The 18,989-nt window shown below is 43.1% G+C and overlaps 1 protein-coding gene across 16 annotated transcripts in view; it reads right to left on the reverse strand.

Annotated features, from left to right (window-relative positions):
- The window catches only part of CADPS (calcium dependent secretion activator), a 221,134-nt gene that overhangs the window by 31,904 nt on the left and 170,241 nt on the right, over positions 1 to 18,989 (reverse strand). For 8 of the 16 annotated variants that reach the window (XM_059823543.1, XM_059823545.1, XM_059823542.1 and 5 more), the window contains 4 exons: positions 17,953 to 18,109; positions 16,816 to 16,957; positions 7,461 to 7,616; positions 4,416 to 4,563 (listed from right to left, as the gene is read on the reverse strand). In XM_059823543.1, the coding sequence (XP_059679526.1) occupies positions 4,416 to 4,563; positions 7,461 to 7,616; positions 16,816 to 16,957; positions 17,953 to 18,109 (603 nt within the window). Of the gene's footprint in view, positions 1 to 15; positions 31 to 4,415; positions 4,564 to 7,460; positions 7,617 to 10,765; positions 10,913 to 16,815; positions 16,958 to 17,952; positions 18,110 to 18,989 lie in introns of all 16 variants that reach the window. The other 8 variants (XM_059823536.1, XM_059823534.1, XM_059823535.1 and 5 more) reach the window with 4 other exon arrangements.

Below are 18,989 nucleotides of genomic sequence, written 5' to 3' on the forward strand. Positions count from 1 at the left end.
GTAGGACACACTTACCCACTCTCTAGCAAACTTTTCAGATGATTGGGGACAGAAATAAAGAGGAAAGTGCAAAAGACAGGAAAAAGAACATATGAAGATAAACAATAAATAAACCAAAATCTTTAAAAAAAAGGGACATAGGAGAACAGCAGCATCACGCATAGAAACAACAAGCAATGGAAACTGAAATGTGATCAAAACCTCCTTTCCGTGAAGTATCAGAGATTGCTACCTGTAGTATTTGCAGGCAGCAAAACAAGGGGAAGGGACAGGATTGTACCTAACTGCTGACAGTCTCTTACAGTTTTATTTCGCTCTGAAGAGGAAGGCGACTGGCTGTCGACAGGCAGGGTTCAGCATCAGGGCAGCCGCACACCCTTCACCAGGATGCACCCGAAGGGTGAGCCCTGCTGCAGGGCGGGCAGGGCAGGCAGGGCAGGCAGGGCAGGCAGGGCAGGGGCGCCCGGTGCAGCACACCATGGCCGAAGACCTGGCTGGGGCCACTCAGAGCCTTGCCTGGGCAGGAGGACAGGCTGGCACTGCCACGCCACGGGCTGCGATCTGCCAGGCCCACTCAGAGGAAAAAATATACATCAACAAGCAAGTGATATTTGCATTTGCAGTTTCCGTTTCCATGTCCTGCTTTGCAGGTCAAGACATATACAAGTCCCTTATAGGGATCATAGTTATGAGTAATCTGTTTAACGCAGAGTTAGCCCTTATCAGCTCCCAGGATTGACCTGGCTGTTCCCAGCACTGCTGGAGGTGTAGCTGTGGGGTGATGGGGACCTGTAACAGCTGGGTACGGGTAGGAGCTGCTGACGTCCTTGGCATACGCAGCCAGGACCTCCTAAGGGAGATAAAGAAGGCATTGTGCATATATCGGGGGTGTCTTCCCCATGACATTTTCCTTCTGCTGCTGCGTTTTCTGTGTGCGTGGAAGACCTCGCAACCAAAGATTTAGCTAACTGCTTTCATTGGGTAAATCACGAGTTTTAACACAGAAATGGCTAGCTATGTGCAAAACAATGCACTGTGAAGTGCACTGACCAATGCATTTCCAATTAAAAGCTTGTTTAAAAAGAGCCCTGATGGAATAAAACCGCAACTCTGAGAGCGGGAGAGGACCCTGTGCACGCACCAAGGCGGTGTTGGTAGGACTCTGATTGTTCCTTCCCATTGCGGCCGTAATCCCTGGGGCAGACTCAGACCCGGTGCCAGGGCCAGCAACTGTGCAGAATAGGGCCCGGGAGGCTGTGGGTCCTGCCCCGGGCAGCCGCAGCGACGTGCACCCAGCGCTGCCCATGCTGCGGCCCCAGCTCCGCCTTGGGAAGGCGAACCCTGGCCAGGATGGGGTCGGAGAAGGCAGCGGCTTGGAAAACAACTGCTTGGTCCTGCTTTCACAGATGCCTGGCTCGTAAACCAGCGTTTCCAACAGCTCCTTCTACATTTCTTATGAAAACACCCAAGGTTAAAGATCGCATAACTGGTTTGCTTTATCCAGCATAGCCCCCGCTTTCGATCGAGTTCATCACAGCTTTCTATTAGCTCAATTATTACAATCCATAATCAGTGCACTACAATGATTCAACTTGACTTTATGTGATGAGTATCTTGCCTTGTCATGTAACAGATTGTGTGTACGTTGTATTTCTCTAAGGACCATCTGACCTTAGATATTAAATAGAAACATACTAGACCAACTGAGAAACATTTAATACATACATTTATCCCCTTAGATGTATTAAAAATTCAGAGGAAAAATAAATATTTAAGATGGTAAAGTATGTTTACCAAATGTTTTAACAGCTGCCTTTAGAGACAAGGAAATGGAAATGAAATGATGGGTGTTTGTTTCACAGAGTAATGCTCACAAAATGCATTCAAGTATCTGTTAAGTGAGTGTAACTGAAGGTAGTCTTAAAGGGAAGGCCATTGGGGTGGGAGGGGAACCACAGGAGCGAGGTCAAATAATCTGTCAGAGAGTCTCTGCTCACGTACAGCTTGGACCGTCAGAAAAATCAGTGGTTTGTTTCTAACCAAAATGTCTTCTTCACCTAGGTCTGGGCAAACGCGCCTGCCTGAGCATGCGGTGGGCAACGTGAGCCCTTTTTGCTGCTTTTGAACTGTCTGCAAAGGGACCCTGTATTTCAGCGAGCCTGTGGTGGCTGCCCCACTGAGGGAGGGTCCCGTCAGCAAGGAGCGTCTGTCCCTCCCTCCCTGTCCATCCCTCCCCAGTGGGGCTGCAGGCGGCCACGCACCGGGGACGGGAGGACGGGGGGACTCAGCCATGCACAGACCCAGCTCCCCGAATTACGGAGGAAGACAGAGGCTCGAAACCCGGTTTCTCATCCCTCTGCTGTCTATCTGACCGTCTCATCATTTCCACCGGGGACTGGAAGAGGCGGGGTGGCATTTTGTCCTCCCCTCGCAGGCTGTAATGACAGATCTATATCCGAACTTTTACTCCCCACAGCATGACCATCTCAGCGCACAGGTAAGACAGCTTCAAGAAGAGGAGATGGAGGTAGCCGAAATATGGAGTGGCACGAGTGAATGGAGGGGGAGGTAGGAACACTCATTAAAAGAAAGAGAAGAAAAAGGGAGGGTGTATAAAATAGTGCAGCCCTAAATGGTAACTTATGCACCGATAATTTACATCTGCTTTACAGGTCTGTTCAGCTGTCTGTTAAAAACCTCATGCCCCAGCAACTGCTGCTTGCCACAGGAGTTAGGCTTCTCCGAGCTGCCGTACCAAACACCTTCTTGAAGCGGCACAGGCAGATTTGCAGAGCTAATCCCCGCTGCAGCTGAGAACAGCACAGAAACAACCGCGCTGCCGCCTGCTCCCCTCTCACTTGCAGTTTGACTCAGGCCGAATGTGCAACATGGCTAATGCTCAAAATTTGGAGGAAACTGTGGCAAGCACAGAGCATCACAGCTGGGCATGGAAAGATGCAGGGAGTGCCTGGTCACACCGTATCCAGACGCAGCTGATGTTATCAGTCCTGTGCCATCTGAATACTTAACCTGACAATTTTATGAATGCAATGAGCTTGCTCTGCCATGATATCAGAGTCTGTTTGATCTCCAAAATGTCCCTGTCCCCAGGGGCTGTGCTAGCATAATGCAAAAGGGTTTGATCCTGGTTTGCAGTGGGGAGCATGGCAACCACAGCCCCTCCTGGCTGACGGGGCACTGCCAGGGCAGATGTTGCAGCAGCTGTGGGCTGAAGGATTTTGGGAGGTAAATGGGTATGAATATGGAACAGAAAATGGTAGAGAAGTTCATGTCCAAGCTCGGACAACAAAAGCCCGCTCAAGATGTGCCTCAGCTGACCTGGAGGACGAGGGAAGAACCTGATGATGAGCAGCATGAAACCTCTCTTACAAGGTGACTGTCACAAATAAAATCTCATAACTGAAACATGTATAAGAAAAATAAAAAGAACAGCTGGGTCTGATCCAAACACCACTGACATCAGGGCAAGGAGCCCTGCTGCATCCAGCGGCCTTTGGAGCAAGTCCTCTCAGAGGAACAGGGTGAGGTAAACAACTAAAAAAACCCCAAACCAACTTGCAATGATTCACTGCAAAATCTGACCATGGAAAGTTGTAGCGGAAGGACTTATCTAGAAAATGCTGACAAGCAGCAGGATAGGACAGTCAAACAGTATTTGTGAATTTATTCTGGACTGGTATAGGAATATTTAATTTGGCTTGAAGCCAGCGTAGCAAAATGGTCATTATGATGCATTTAATCTATTCCAATTCACCATGTCTTTCTAATTCATAGATCAATTCACAGAAACTTTAACCTTCAACTATGGCTTCAGAGGAAAAAAAGTATCAGCAATTAATTAAAACAGGTTTGTTGTTTGGCACCTTGAGTCATTAAGAACCTGGAAATCCAGGATCAGCAAGCTTGCTGAGTATAGCCAGTACTCAAGGAAGTCACAGCAGCTGGAATTTCAATTTGCTTTTGGAAGTTTTCTATTTTGGGTTTGTTTTTTTTTTTTTTTTCCTTACAAGCATCACAGCAACAACTTGGCACTTCCATTTTCCTTATATTTGTCTACAGAAAATAGTCATACACAGAAAGTGTGTTGCCAACACCTGGCTCCAAGGTGCAGTTAATGACTCGATATATATGGTCATCATGCATCAAGCAAGCTTAAGAGATACCTTATGCACACTGCAGTCCTTGCAAAAAGTCACTCCTAAGTGACGGGGATTCCAAATGTTTATATTCATTAGATTTATTTGAGAGCAGCCCCCTGCATATTCATCTACACACTCTATATGGAAGGCTAAATCCACATCTGATAGAATGCCTCTGAAACTAGCACAACAGGAGATAGGAAATTTCATGACGTTGCCTTTAAAAGCTGTGAAGGGAAGAACCTGCATTTTTACCTCTTGGCCCATTTCCATACTGCAAAGCTTTGTTGACTGAGCTTTGGCATCCACCATGACATTAAACATGGTGCATATTGATTGAGGGACTCGGAAATCTGTTGATCGGCTGGTTTTCTGCAGCTTTACTTCAAATGCAATCCTGGTTCTGTTAAGGAAAAGAGAAAAGGTATTTCAGTTGCTTTTTTACGTATTGAAGCTAATAATAATAACGTGAAACAACACTGAGAAGAGTTCAACAAACCAGAAAGCTGAATGCTACTGGGAGTGTTATAGTGCAATTGTTACAAGTGTGCTTTTACTAAAAATGATTTTGCAGTTTAAAAAGAAACGCACTTTCCAGAATATACACTATTTATAAAGTGTGCAACTGTTTCAGGGGAACTATGACTTTCTCATGCTTGATAAACAGTGTGATGATGTTACAAACAGCAGTGTCAATGTACACCTATAATTTGGGTGCATTAGCTGATTTACAACCACAGACAAATAGCAAGTCTGATGCATTAAAGGAAGCTCCTACTGCTCCATGATATTAACTACAAATAACAGAAGCTCATTCATCGCTTGACTGAAAGGACATTGCCAGATCATTGCATTTTTAGGTCCACATGATTTTATTTGCTTGCTGAAAGTTTGTAATTGTCTCATAAGTTCATAGAAGTAGTTTCCCTGAACCATATATACTCACCAGAATTCGCCTGCAAAAAGTGCATGGGCACAGTCGCACACGTATGAACACACGCACACGCATCGCACAAGCCTGCACCTCGCTGCTCTCCTGAAGTTTGACTGAGCTCAAATTTGACATCCCTGGCAGTTACAAACCGTGTTACACCAAGAGCTTTGTTGGGCCAAAGACTACAGGATTTGACCCCGTGTCATATTTTAAAATACCGAGGCGTTTGTGACTCTAACATGGGGAATACTCTGTAGTACAGGGGGCATTGCCTTGCCTTTCTTTGGAGCCCCTCTGCAGATTCCTGAGGTTCTTCACTAGTCTAACCTAACACAGAACAATTATCACATCAGACAGAATCTGCCAACAAATTAACATCGGAGCTTCAATTTAGAAATAACAAATAATATCAACTGCAGCTCAGGAATAACTCTGCTCTTGAACGATCCCCCAAGGGTTATGCAAATGAAAACTCATTTACAAATGTGAAACTCCTGTTCTTGGGATGAGACCTGAGCTGGTACGTAGGTCCTCCTGCCTGGATTCATTAGCGAAACAGGCCTTCCTTGCAAGGGCTGCTTTCCCCACAGCACCGACATACAACCAAGTGCGGAAGGCGGGGTCGCTCCTCCATGGTATTCAACAGTTCAGAGACAGACGCGAAGAAAAATGTTGTGTCAAACTGAATTGCTAAAGAAACCTTAGCCAGGCCCTGTTTGCAGGTGATATAAATAGGGAAGGCAGCATATTGGTTTACATCAGCAGTGGCATTTGAACTGATTTAATTACCAGTGCCAGATTTAGCCTGGACTCGGGGACTAGAATCTTGATAATTACTGAAAGGACCCAAAGTGACTGGGATTTTCCATCTCCTCGCAGAGATGAGCGTGTTCCTACTTACTTATGCTCAGAACCATTATATATAGTCTCACCATTACAAGCCGGGCCAGGTTTTTACAGAGGGGCAACATATTTGTAGAAAGGTTGAAGCAGTTGGGAACGCAACCCCCCCCAGGCTTTCAGGCACACAAGCTTTTCAGATGTACCTGGAAACCGGCTTGTTTTTCCCCGTTATCTCGGCTGAGCTAACCTCCTCTGATTTCTATAGATCATCACAGCTATAACTGCACTGGAGGTGTAGCAAAGGTGCCTTGGTTCCAATTTAAAAAAAAAAAAATGAGAAAATAAGTGTTTTGCTGGTGGTGCTGGGCGCAGAGCAGAGAGCAGAGCTTCGGCACTGGCTTTGCTCCTAAAGAGCAGTCTGACAACTGGAGGACAACGGAAGCTCAGTGTTCATGCCAGCCAAAGGCCCAAAGACAAGCTGCTGCAATAAAGGGGGACATGCTCAATGCCAAAGACATCACGACCATCTCATTGCACTTAAAATGTACTGGGTTTTATTCCAGAGCAAGCCTTGAGCTGTCTGCCTTCCAGCGGCTGAGTCTCCTGCCTACATCTCGGGGACCGACCGTGCCTTCCCCTACGGTGACGTTGCATATCCAGACTGTGAGGAACGTGCGAAAAATAAATGCCACGCTTGCACTTGCAGAGTGGCCAGGCAATCGTGGTACAGAACAGTCACATCACACATTGTAGCTAATATTAGCATCTACCAGCTGTATTTGGCAATCATTTTTCCTCTGGTTCATCTCTTTGGCTATTAATTTCTGCACAATGGAATGCAAAGTTCATTTCTTCCTCCTGCCTTATCACCTCTGTTGCCAAATAGACATAAATTACTGTGTAAAGGTTGGAAACTCAACCTTAACATTTTGTTTTCAAAATGACACAGCTGCCTGTATGTTTAAGTGTTTTAAGGAGACCTCACTGTTTTGGAAGATCTGCAGATGAGTATCCTATAATGTGGCTGATGATACAACAGCTTTTCTCAATTGACGGCAGATGTGAAGCCTGTGTGCCAAGCTACACAATATCCCCTTTCTGGGATCACTTTTTTGCTTGTTTTTTCATGGATCTGTGTTTTTTAGGTGGGTGCTGGGATCTCACTTAGGGCTATGCCTTCAGCACTCAACCCCACCAACACCAAACTGCATTTACAAAGAGTTGGCCTCACGTGCGGTACCAAAAATAAGTAACATCCCATAAAGCTTGAAAGAATGGGTGATTTATTGCCTTATTGTGAATATGCACTCTCCAGAGTCTCAACAGAGAAGTGCTTGCTTGGGAGAGTCCACAATTCACAGCAATAGGGTGGCTTTCCACCACGCCTGTGCTGGGCAGAGGTGAGCTGAGGTCGCTTATAAGTGGTGGTTGAAGCAAAGTTTCATTGATAATAAGACAGAAAAAAACATTGCATCCTGTGTGCTCCTATGAGAAACATGACTAGTTCGCTCGTGGGCACGTACCTTTTCACGCAGGACTCAATCATGTCACTCGCCATAAGCTTCAAGCGTTGCTCTAAGTGTTTTCCAAATTCCTCCTCAGGCCAGTGCAAATCCCGAATGAAAGTCTGTAGGGCATCGAGTTTCCAGAACAGATCTTCAGAGGTGCCTGATCCATTGCTGGCAGGGCAAAACGAGAACAAAAGTCATAAGTGGCATCAGGCTCTTTGTAACCTGATGTGGAGACCATTCCTGCAACAAGTGTAGAGCAGACAGTAGTTTCATACACAGGACAACGCTGGCAATCTCCACCATCAGGATTTTGAGTTTTACCATACAGTTGCCTAATCTACCTTGCTGTCATCACCCACAAAACTTTCCAGACCAGATGAGTAAGACAACATTATGAGTTACACATATTAACAGGAAGAATGTGTGTATGGTAAAAATCAGCCTTAGTTAATAACCACATTAATGTATGTGATTATTAAGAATTAAGGCCAGAAATTGTGGTAGAAAAATCCTCAATCAATAATAACTGCCATACCAGACTGTATGCAGTTATTAAGTTTTAGGGTTTCATGCAATTCTCCCCCCTCCGAATTATACCTTGAGTTTGCCTTGTCCCCACCCCGCAGTGAGGCCCCATTTCCAGGTAAGGGACAGTGCTAACAAGTGGTGAGCGAGGACACGCTTTATCTCTTGAACAGCTGAAAAAAAATCGGGGTAAATCAATTGAGCTAAGGGCACTAGACATCTCATATCCAGGAGTTTTGGCAGGATTGACCGCTGCACCTTTTCACAGATCTGCCTCTTGCAAAGGCATCTATAGGACAACAAACTTCCATTTTTAAAAAAAAATATTTTGCAACATCTTTGGTCTGTCACAAAACTCTGAATTTCTCTCCCAAGTGTATATTCTCGTACCCACACCCCTGCCCAGATGGAAGTCTTTGGTCCTGCAGTGTGTAGCTACACCGGCTCTTTTCACAGTATAATTATATCTCAAACCTCCACTTACAGAATAAAAATACAGAACTGGATTGCACTCTGTTTCTGCAGAGAAATTTATGCATCCATAACCCTTTTCTCTCCCTCTCTCCTCCTCCTTCACTTTTTTTCAGAAAAATTACCAAGGGAGCTTCAAGAGTTTCAACCCCCTCCTCGCATACCACTAATGCTAACACGGTAATCGATAAGATATTTAACACACCATGCATTACCACTTGTGCTGACATCATCTATAGAAACAGATGAGGGAGGGTGTTTCTATTGTGACAGATGCCAGCTGCATTGAGTTAATGCTAGAGGAGATCGGAGCTAATGCATACACGGCTACTGCAAGGTGAGAACGGTAGTCCCAACATGCTAGAGGGGTCCTGCGGGGTCCTGTGCTAGCAGACTTAACGAGATAAAGAATGAATCGTCTCGGTTGTAGGAGAAACGTATCTGATACTAAGCAACAGGTAACATGTCCTTGATGGAGGGGAAGGGTGAGTAAGAGGAAACCAGGGCGGTGAAAAGATAAAGAATCAGGCATTTCCTTTAACCAGGGGACCAGTTTGTACAACAGTCTCCAGTGTTCACCTACTGTCAGTTTTTAGTTTTGCCTGGTTCAAACCTGTGCTTGGGTATAAATAAGCTTTAACAGTCTAAACCCAGTTTTGAATTTATGTTTTAAATAATTAAATACGTACAAATACAATAATTGGTATTTACTACAGCAACATTATGACACCCATTTGGTTGCAAAATTTTTAACGTATTTTTCTTGGTCTTTTTCTCACTTTCGATTAGGGGTCCATGCGAGTAAACAATATAGTATATCAATTTCCAAGACGCACTGTTAATATTTTGCTTGTGAGCGCTGCAATTACTCTAATCACGCAAGCAGCTTGCAATATACCATTGATGCTCAAGCGTTTTCAGAGGGATCATCCAATTTTCTGTCATGACATGATTCTTATCTTTTCAAGAGCAATACCACAAAGCATGCACAGAGAAAGATTAAAACTTTCAAGTACTCTTTACAGACAACTGCCTAAGCTAGCCTTTAATATAGCTATCTTAGCATGAATATGAGTTGTATAGCTTTGAAACATAAACGACTGTGCTAACATTTAAAAAGTTTTTAAAATCTATTAAAAAATCAAACATAAGTGTTTGGTTTACTTCTGGTTCATTACCACTGCTCTGCAATAAAGCCTGCACGAGGCTAATGGCAGAGGCATTTTGGTGGACTCCAGGTGTAGATGTAATCTGGGGTGTTTCAGTAACAGTGAAGGGGGTAGTTTTGGGGGGCTTCTTCAGTTTTATCTTTTAAGTGAGAAGGTAGGGAAAAAGCAACACATCTGTGTAGTGCTGGCTGAGACCACCCCATGCCAACCCTAAAAAACCCTCTAGGAATTTGGGTGGAGAACTGGCAAGATCTCGGTTCCTGTGCTAGGACATCTCGGGAGATAAGCTACCTCCAATGCCGAGATTCGGGTTTAGCCCACTGTGTACTACCCTCCACACTGTGTGGTGGCTGGGACTTTTAAGGGAAATCTGCTATAAAAACAGAAGTTGCCTAATCTGTGCTCAGGATTTGCGGTATCTCCCCCGAGCTCCACCCGAGCACCCTGGGACGCTCGGACAGGGAGCTGGGAGCACGAGGCTCCTGCAGATCGACTGCTTTGACACCGTGGCCTATTTTCCAGGCCATAAAATAAAGCTCACGTTGGAACTATCTTTCGTTAGTCGGTCACGGCATTATTGAGGCTGTAATGTAAATAATGTAAAATACTATGGAGCTTTAATTGCCCTCTGGGGCCTTCTCCAACATGAATAAAAACTGTTGCAGGGTGTTCCTCTTTCTTTGTTAAACTGTTTCATCAAAATCAAGACAAAAACTATTATCTGGGAAATGTGGAGCTTCCATTAAATAAAAATCACTTTTAGATCTACATCTGGTCCACAGAAATTGGTCGACCGACATTGAAATTGGTTCATCTTCTCTTTTGGACAAAACTCTTTGCTGAGACACATAATGTTGCATTACAAGCTCTGTGGTTCGTATGTTGTTCAAACCATGTCCCATTGTCCACAGCTATTTTGTAAAGCAAGATACTTGCTCAAACTCTCAGTGGGAATAAGACAAATTTTCAAGATTTATATAAAAAACCCCTCAAAATACACATGCCAGAAATTCACTAGTGTCTCATTCAGAAAATGTCTAATTAACTGTATGACTCTTTAAAGTTTTCTATAATGCACAGAAACAAACAATACATATCCATGCCAAGATTACTTTAAATTTAAATGAGATCTAATTTGAACTGAATACACACTCAGAATCATAAATAGCAGCCATCCATGACGGTGCAGAAAAGCTAGGCATTTGTGGGATGCCTAGTGGGATGTTAACTGGTAGATTTGGTACTTTAGGGAGATTCACATTTGGTAGATTCACATTGGGCAGATTACTTGTTAAACTCCTGTGGAAGAAACAGACAGAAAGAAAAAATACCATAACAGTGACAATGCAGATGTAGCAGAAGCACGTGACACTCATAAACAAATCTGCAAAGTTCACAGCACGACGACAGTTAAAAAACTAAAGCAAAACATTTCAGAAGGAAGCGTGAGTATGGAAGCTTAAGTGTACTGGGTTTGCAGTCTGCAATAAAAAGCAAGTTACTTAAAAGAAACAACAGAATGAAAAGAAGAAGAATCACAAAGTAGCAAATTATCAGACTACTCAAACACCCACAGCAAATAACTCCACCTTCCAGTCCTGATACCATTTCAGAGTGCAGAGAGCAGCCTTTCCTCGGAAAAATCTCTCTCGTCAGGAAGTGAGTCCCAGTTCTTACACACTCGGGGTGGATGAAAGAGCTAAACTAAGAGATCTACTAGAGAATTGGGATTCAAAATAATAAACAGAGAGTTTGAAATTCCAGCCCTGCAGAAGTCTGTAAGAGTTTTTCTTGCCACCAAATTCAATGGAGTCGGGATTCCACTCCAAAAACCTCTGCTTAGTTTGTACTCTACAAATAACAAAGATACGCTAATCTGGAGCAACGAAATGGTGAACCACAAGGTTCTTCCTCAGTGAAGACTCGTGCCCTGATCCTGTCCTTGTATTCCTGGGTGCGGAGAAAATGGGTCCCGCAGGTTGCCCAGCTCTACGTGCACTGTGAATTAATTGCACTTAATAAATCCAGGACTGCTATGTGGTTTTTTCTTGGCTGGAAATGGGCCATGGGGTGATGAAGACACTCGAAGGTTAATTTATGAAACATGTGTACTTGGGCATCATGACTTCGATAAATATTTTCAGACATGCAACTGTTATGCAAATAGAGATCTTTTAAAAGAAGGCCAGTGTATTAATTTAATGCAACATAATCTCCTGAAAGAACGTGCGGTGTAACAGCACTGCGTGCCCAAAGTTTGCAAAACACCCTGACATATTTCAGTGTGCTAGGTCCCTAGATGTTATAATTGGTCTAATTCTAAAAGTGGTCTAATTCCAAAGTCTTTTCCCAGTGAAAAAAAACAAGTATGTTCTTGTTTTCTTTTGTTTCTATGATTCTTAGTAGACTTGACTTCACGCTATCTGCTTGTCCTTTTTGTTAGGCAGTAAGCAGATATGAGAATTTACTAACGTAACAAAGCTGTCCATTGTTTCCATTCATACTGTACGCTATTAAGATGATACGATTATTGAATGAGACACAGACTCCATAGTGATTGAGAGAGTGTTAAATCTTCAGAAATGGCAGTGCATGTGATTAGATACTGATATGGAATAAATAAAGAAATAGCAAGAGGTGGACAACATATAAATGTATAAGGAAAAGCAACTTAAATAACTTAGCCAGATGGTAAATACATAAATCAGAGGACCTTTGGTTTTAATATTAAAATTCAAGAAGTGACAGTGTTATATTAATAAAAACACTGTATTAATAAAATATGACTTCTAGAGTAAACAGTATACTATATTCACACGGAAACATATTTCTTTTATACAACACATTATTTTGCTGATGCAAGGATATGTTGCAAGAATAAGTTAGTACTCTTAAAACAAAACAAAACAGCAAAATAATGGAGTATATTATGTTAACATACAGTAACTAATTTTAAAAATATTCTCCTGAATTGACATGCACAGTTTTGCAGGTTCAACCGATCTAATTATCTGACTAACAGTTGCAGTGAGACCTGTAAAAAATGATTAATATTACCAACAAATGTTCCAGCTTGCAGTTGCTCAGACCATAAAACTACAGGTCCAAGATGAGAAACTGTTTCGAGAAGCCAGCCATGCCTATTTAATATAGATGGCTAAATATAACCTCAGCCATCAGGCAGGGAATGTGGGCATTTGCATCAACAAGATGAGGGCTGTCTGATTTAAGGCGACTCAGCTTCAGGACTGGATCCTGATACGTTTGATAAAAGACGTACACTCTGGAGCTGTACTGCTTGTTTTCTTGGCTTCTTCTGATTCACCCCCGTTTGTGTCTGGTAGCTGTGTAAATGGCTTTCACCTGGACTGTCTGCTGGGGAATTCTCAGTGCAAAACAGACTGGCAACGTACCCCTGGACAACATCCCAATGCTCACACTGTACTGTAGCACCCGTCACAGAAAACAAGTCCAATTGCACAGGGGCTGCTCCTGTAGAGCTGCCCTCGTACTGAAAGGAGGGCAGAAAATCACGGTGTTTTTACAGAGTTGTCTCCTGGCTTCAGAATAGAGCTAAACGAGAGCTTTGTCCGTACTTAAATGCTCGGTTCCTATGGGATGCCTGAAATGATTTAGTGACGGAAGATGCAAACGCCTGTCTCTTCCATCACTATAAATGCTTACAACCTTACTGCTAGGCTGAGCAAATGCTCAAGAGCAAATCTTTTCACAAAAGCCTTGATGTGAAGCAAAGAGCTTGATAGTGAAGTAGGCAGTCAAATCTGTGCTCTTCTCTGACTGACACCCAGAATAGTAACAAAAATACTCATTTTCACTACAACGGTGCTTCTTTTAAGGGGAAACATTTTTCACTAGCATTTTGTAGTAGTACAACCTTAAAAAATGATTAGTATAATCACACTGTTCAAGTTCTTGCATTTATATTAATGATACATTTAGAAATAGTTTGCAAAGGGTTAGTGAGCAATTATGAGATGCTAAAGCCAGGACTACAGTGCGGTAGAGACAGCCATAGGTCAGTGAGTAATGTCCTAGTCAAGCGATTGAAACTGGTTGCCATTGCACCGGCTTTAGCATTTGCTCAAAGAGATCTTTCAACACAGACACACACACAGAGACGCACACACACACGTACGTGTCTGCTGGCTGCAAGATAAATCAGCGTTCTCTGAGAAGCTAGCATGAAAAAAAACCATTGCAAACCCTACTTTTCCAAGACCTCTCAACTCACCAGAGAACAGACCTACTCTGTATCCTCCGTATTTGGATGACTGTGCGAAGGACAAGTGTTCCACATTTCTCTGCGTGGATTCATACAAGCACACCAGCTGCTCTAGCTATAGGGCACGGACCCCCTGCAAATTCAGCAGCTCTGCAGAGGCAGATTACAGAGCCCTCATGAGCACATTACATCGATGCTTTTTTCCCCCCATGTTTTCAATACTTAACAGTATCTCTCTCACTGTTTGTGATTTCTATACCTAACTCCTCGTAACATAAGGTACAGAGTATTCGGCAATGAAAATAGAAGAAATACATGCTTGCAAACTGCCATCTGGTCAGGTTATGTAGGGCTACATATTTCAGCCTTGATTGCAAGCGCGAGCATAGAGAAACCCTTTCAAAAGACTCTGCGTTGTGGAATAATTTCTTGGTTAACAGGAGATAATGAAACTTCCTTCTCACAATTCACTGTAGAGATCCAAAGCAGGACAGCAGCAAGCTCGGTGGAGTAGACAGCCATGATGACCAACCTTTTCTGGCCAACCTGAAGAGCTTTCTTCAAAGCAGAGGAAAGCCATGGAAAAACATACTGCACCGTGTTCCCAATTCCCAAAAAGGTCTGCTGGAGAAGCGGCAATGGGAGGCCATGACTTGGATGGGAACTGGCTGGTCCAAACTATTTGAGAATCAATGGCCAAAAATTCAACTGTGCTGCAGTCTGGACGCGTGAGGGGAGAAGGAGATAGATACATGAGGGCAAATCAAACAAAATAAGTCTCTGACCTGAGTTTTTCTGCAAGTTCACTGTCGATCAGACAAAGAGGAGCAGGTGGTCTGCCCAGGAGGCAAAAGATGAAGATGCCTTAACATTTCGTTCCGAACAGCACAGCCAAACTGTCGTAAGATCCGAGGAATGACACCCCCTTTTCCCTTACACTCTATGTGCCACCCTCTGTGCGTTCACTGGTATCTTCCTTCACCAGGTCACATCGCGTTAAGCCATCATTTGCAACTCGCACTTTTGTGTGCGAGACACAAGAACAAAATACCAACTAGTGAAAAAGAAACAGCCGGAGTGCATCTTTTCACCAGATGGACACAAGTGTCTTGTGAAAAGCACCCACTTTCCTGCTGGAAGAAATCTTTTAAATACCCAAGTCTGTCCATCCTAGGCTTCTGCTTGAAACCGCAACGCTCAAAGCACTCTGTATCTGGAACTCCAGAAGGGAATAACCATTACAAGAGAACTGAGAAAAGATCGTTTATAACTATCAAAGATAACTTGAAAATGATAGATAATGGCATACCCAGGGATAAAGCATTTTGACAGGCAAGTACCACAGCCAAGTATTTATGGACATCTACAGCTAAGCCACAAAAGTCATTAAAAGTCAAAATGATGTCAGCTTCTGACAAAAGAAAAAAGCAGAACAAATTGCTTATTGACTGCTTGGCTGAGGCGGACAGGTACACAGAGCTGACTGCCTCTGTTTCATAGCAGACAAGGAAATACAAACATATTCATTACTAAAGCAGAGCTCTGAAACTAAAGTTAATGCTAACTTCGAAGTGCAATTCTGCTTGAAGGAGTGGCTGTAAAAATGGCATTCTCCTACTCGAAAGATCTATTTCTTGTATGTTTTCTGGGTCACATCTGCTTATTTGAAACAAGATTTTTTAGGATTTTTTAATCCTGTTAGCCTGCAGACCAAAGACAGCAAATGGAAAGTGAGAGAGGCTCCTGAATGCCAGCCACTTAACCCCACTCAAAACAGAGGGGATGATCAGGTGTCAAGAAAAGGCCTGAGATTTGGCAGGCAGAATCCTTACGGATGCTGAGGATGCACAAGAAAGGAAAAAACCTGGGTACTCAGACTCCAGGTTGCATATGGGAGGCTGGCTGCCGAACAAAATCTCTTTTCCTTGTAAATGGTGTGAAAAGCCCTGAAAGACCACACGTTCTTTTACACAGCAACCTCTGAGAGTGCAGTGCCACTTTACTTTGCCTAGAGAATCACAAAAAAGCAGGGAAAATAGTCTTTCCAGAAGTCACCTGGCCTGAATCCTCTGTCTGAGCCACCGTCAGACTCATGCTGTTGGCAAAGGGTCGATCTTTCTCTTTTAATACCTTTATTAGAAGGAAAAGTCAGTTCTTTTCCTTTGTAGGATCTGACTTGGCTTTTCAGAGCAAGCATGACAGGGTTCAGCAATGCTTCAAAACCTGTGAACTAACAACAGTAATCTAAAGCACATGCCACATTTTTATAATTCACCAGCTCTTGAGTTCAATTGGGGTTTCTCTCAGGCTACCCATTTCTTGTGGCTAAATTCCTAATTGTCCAAATTTAATAACTGATTCTACTTGAATCATCTCGCCTGTGTTTCACTATGGTTTCTACACGCCTAATCCTGCAGGCAAGGGAGCCAGGACCCGGCAGAGCTGCCCTGGGGCACGGGGACACGCGCAGCCATCAGCCGCGGGGCTGACGCGAGAAGCACAACGCTGCACTATCCCTCCGGGGTGGGTGGAAAAAATGAGTATTGGGAAGAATAAGTACAGCAATGACTCACATAGGTTATAGGGCTGGACTGAACACAGTGAACCAAGGTTTTTTGTTCTGAAAAGGAGCTCTTTGAGTTCAAAAGCAGCATTGGAAAAGGCCTTTTAGAAGGGGATCCAAAAAGCCATGCCAGCTAAGAAGGTTTTCACATTTTCATGCTTCCATGTCCAAAGGCACGCGGTTCAAACTGAGGCAGCAATGCATTTCAAAAAGCAAATACCATTTCCCTCATTAACCTGAAAACCCTGAAGGGATCAGGCCTTCTATTTTAAGCATTAAACTAGAAAATCTAAAGCACTTTCTGCATGTCCAGTCTAATGTTTGCTAATTCATCTCGGTATGAATCTCCATCCATTTGCACCCAAATTGCGATTGTATCAAAGGAGGTTTCCTTACTTTACTGGCTCCCATGACTCCCGCTCAAAGCCCCTGTGAATTGACTGTGCAATTGAGGACTCCATCAGATCGACATATCTAACAACAAGTGGAGCAAACAGGTCTTGGAGGTGTTTGTGGAATTTTCCATTGCACAAATTATCTAGAATAGATAAATAAAAGTATAGTAAGACACTACTGTTACTAAAACCTCTGTAACAAACCACAGCGTGGCACTTCATTACACAATGAATTTGTCAGCGAACAGGAAGAAACTTCAAGAACATAACAGGAGCTGGCATCAGGCACCAATGTTCACGACAAAGACAGCAGGAATGGCTTCTTACTCCAAACAAATAAACAGACAACGAATCTTCTTTTCCATTAATGTCAAACTTACAAATACATTACTTCCTGCAAATAAAACGGGTGTAAGAAATGCAGCATGGCAAACATTGTGGCTTTTGCAGATGGGAGAATAATTTTTTCTTCGGTTACTCACTACCATGATGCTGGAAATTGCTCTCTGAGGATGAGTCCCCGGCTTTTTCATGTGGTCGTAGAAAGCTAACTGGGGCCCTGGTCTGGGACATAACTGAAGGCAATGCCAATTCTGCCACCAGCTCCCTGAGGAGCGGTGGGACCAGTGGGGATAGTGCCAAATCCTCACAGGTTTTAAAGTCATGGGCCCACGTGCTTTGGAGAAGAGCCTTATTCCACAAAGCACTATTCTTCTGAACTACTCCTGCTTCCATTTACTTTAGCATTTTCCTCCCTTCAATAAAGTCTTTTAAAGCAGGGACTGTTTTATTCCATGTTAAATAAATGCAGTACACACATATAAAACGATACACACATTTAATGACAGTGAGATAGAGTACCTCATTCCCTACTTATCAGGCAGCCATTACCAAGGGACGTGAGAAGATGAAGCAAAATAGAAGTTCAACTTCTCACCTTCAACTGAGGCATTTGATTTAAGGGGTGTCTGTGTGCTTTTTTCGAGTGGAAATGGAACAAAATCAAGCTGATGCTAAAAGAGTATGTACTGTAAATCTCTACCCATCTCAGTCCTCTGTGCAGAACGGAGAGGCTGAAAGTATTATCAATAACCTGAGCTGCCCACTGAAAAGGAAATGATCAAAATACAATACATACAGTCACTACGGAGGGAATCGTTTAGAAGCTGAAAGAGCGGAAAGCTGTCCCAGGTGTCTGGGGGTTGCACCTCTAACGCAGCATCCATATCCACTGCAAACAGTGACAGGAAGGTCTCCGCATGCTCAACCATTAAGTCTGACCACCAAGCAAAGGCCTTCAGAGTTGGTAGAAAAAGATAATAAAGAAGTATATTAGTTGTAGTAAAGCACAGGGAAAGATGTTAGGCCACATATCTCAAAAAAAAAAATGTGCGTCCCATGAAAACTACCTTTATTGTAAAGAGAACAGTGCTTTAAAGCGCTAGCCTGCACGGACAGTGCTAATCACAGGAATTAGGCACTGCTATTTTAATAGAAAGGTTTCTTGTAGAGGATCTATTCAGAGCTCCACTGTAAAGGCACGCAGCTGTAACATGGCAGAGAAGGTGTTGTCTGTTCAATTTACAATAAATGACTTAATTAATCTTTAATTATGCTAATTATCAGAAAAATCACTTAATACTTATTCTAAAGCATAGAAATTTGGAAGTTTCTTCACTGTGCTTGTGGGTTTTCTGCTGTACTTTTCAACAGTTCAGATTTTATTTGGATTCACTACTTCTATTTGTCTTGAAAATCTAGAAGCCTAAGACATTAAAATCTGTCCTAAATCACTCACACTCTTCTTTAGAAATATTTCAAGCATCACCAGTAAAAGTTATTACAGCACTGTTCATTTTACATGGTTAGCTATACACATCTATAGAAACACACTACCACCTTCATAATGCTACCGATTAGGAAACCGATTACAAAGCTCTATTATCAACATGCCAAGATAAAAAAAAATATCTACGGCAAGCCTATATTTTCACAGAGGCAGGAAAAGAATATATCTAAACTTGAAAACCAAAAAATATCAGTGAGGTAACTCATTCTCATGCACATGGGTCCTTAAAATTCACTGTACGGGCTCTCTGACGTGACATTCACATCATACATGGCTCAGATGTGAATGCTGCAAACGCATGCATGCGTGTTTAGTAATCACTTCTG

This window comes from Gavia stellata, chromosome 12 (assembly GCF_030936135.1).
Source record: "Gavia stellata isolate bGavSte3 chromosome 12, bGavSte3.hap2, whole genome shotgun sequence".
NCBI lineage: Eukaryota > Metazoa > Chordata > Aves > Gaviiformes > Gaviidae > Gavia > Gavia stellata.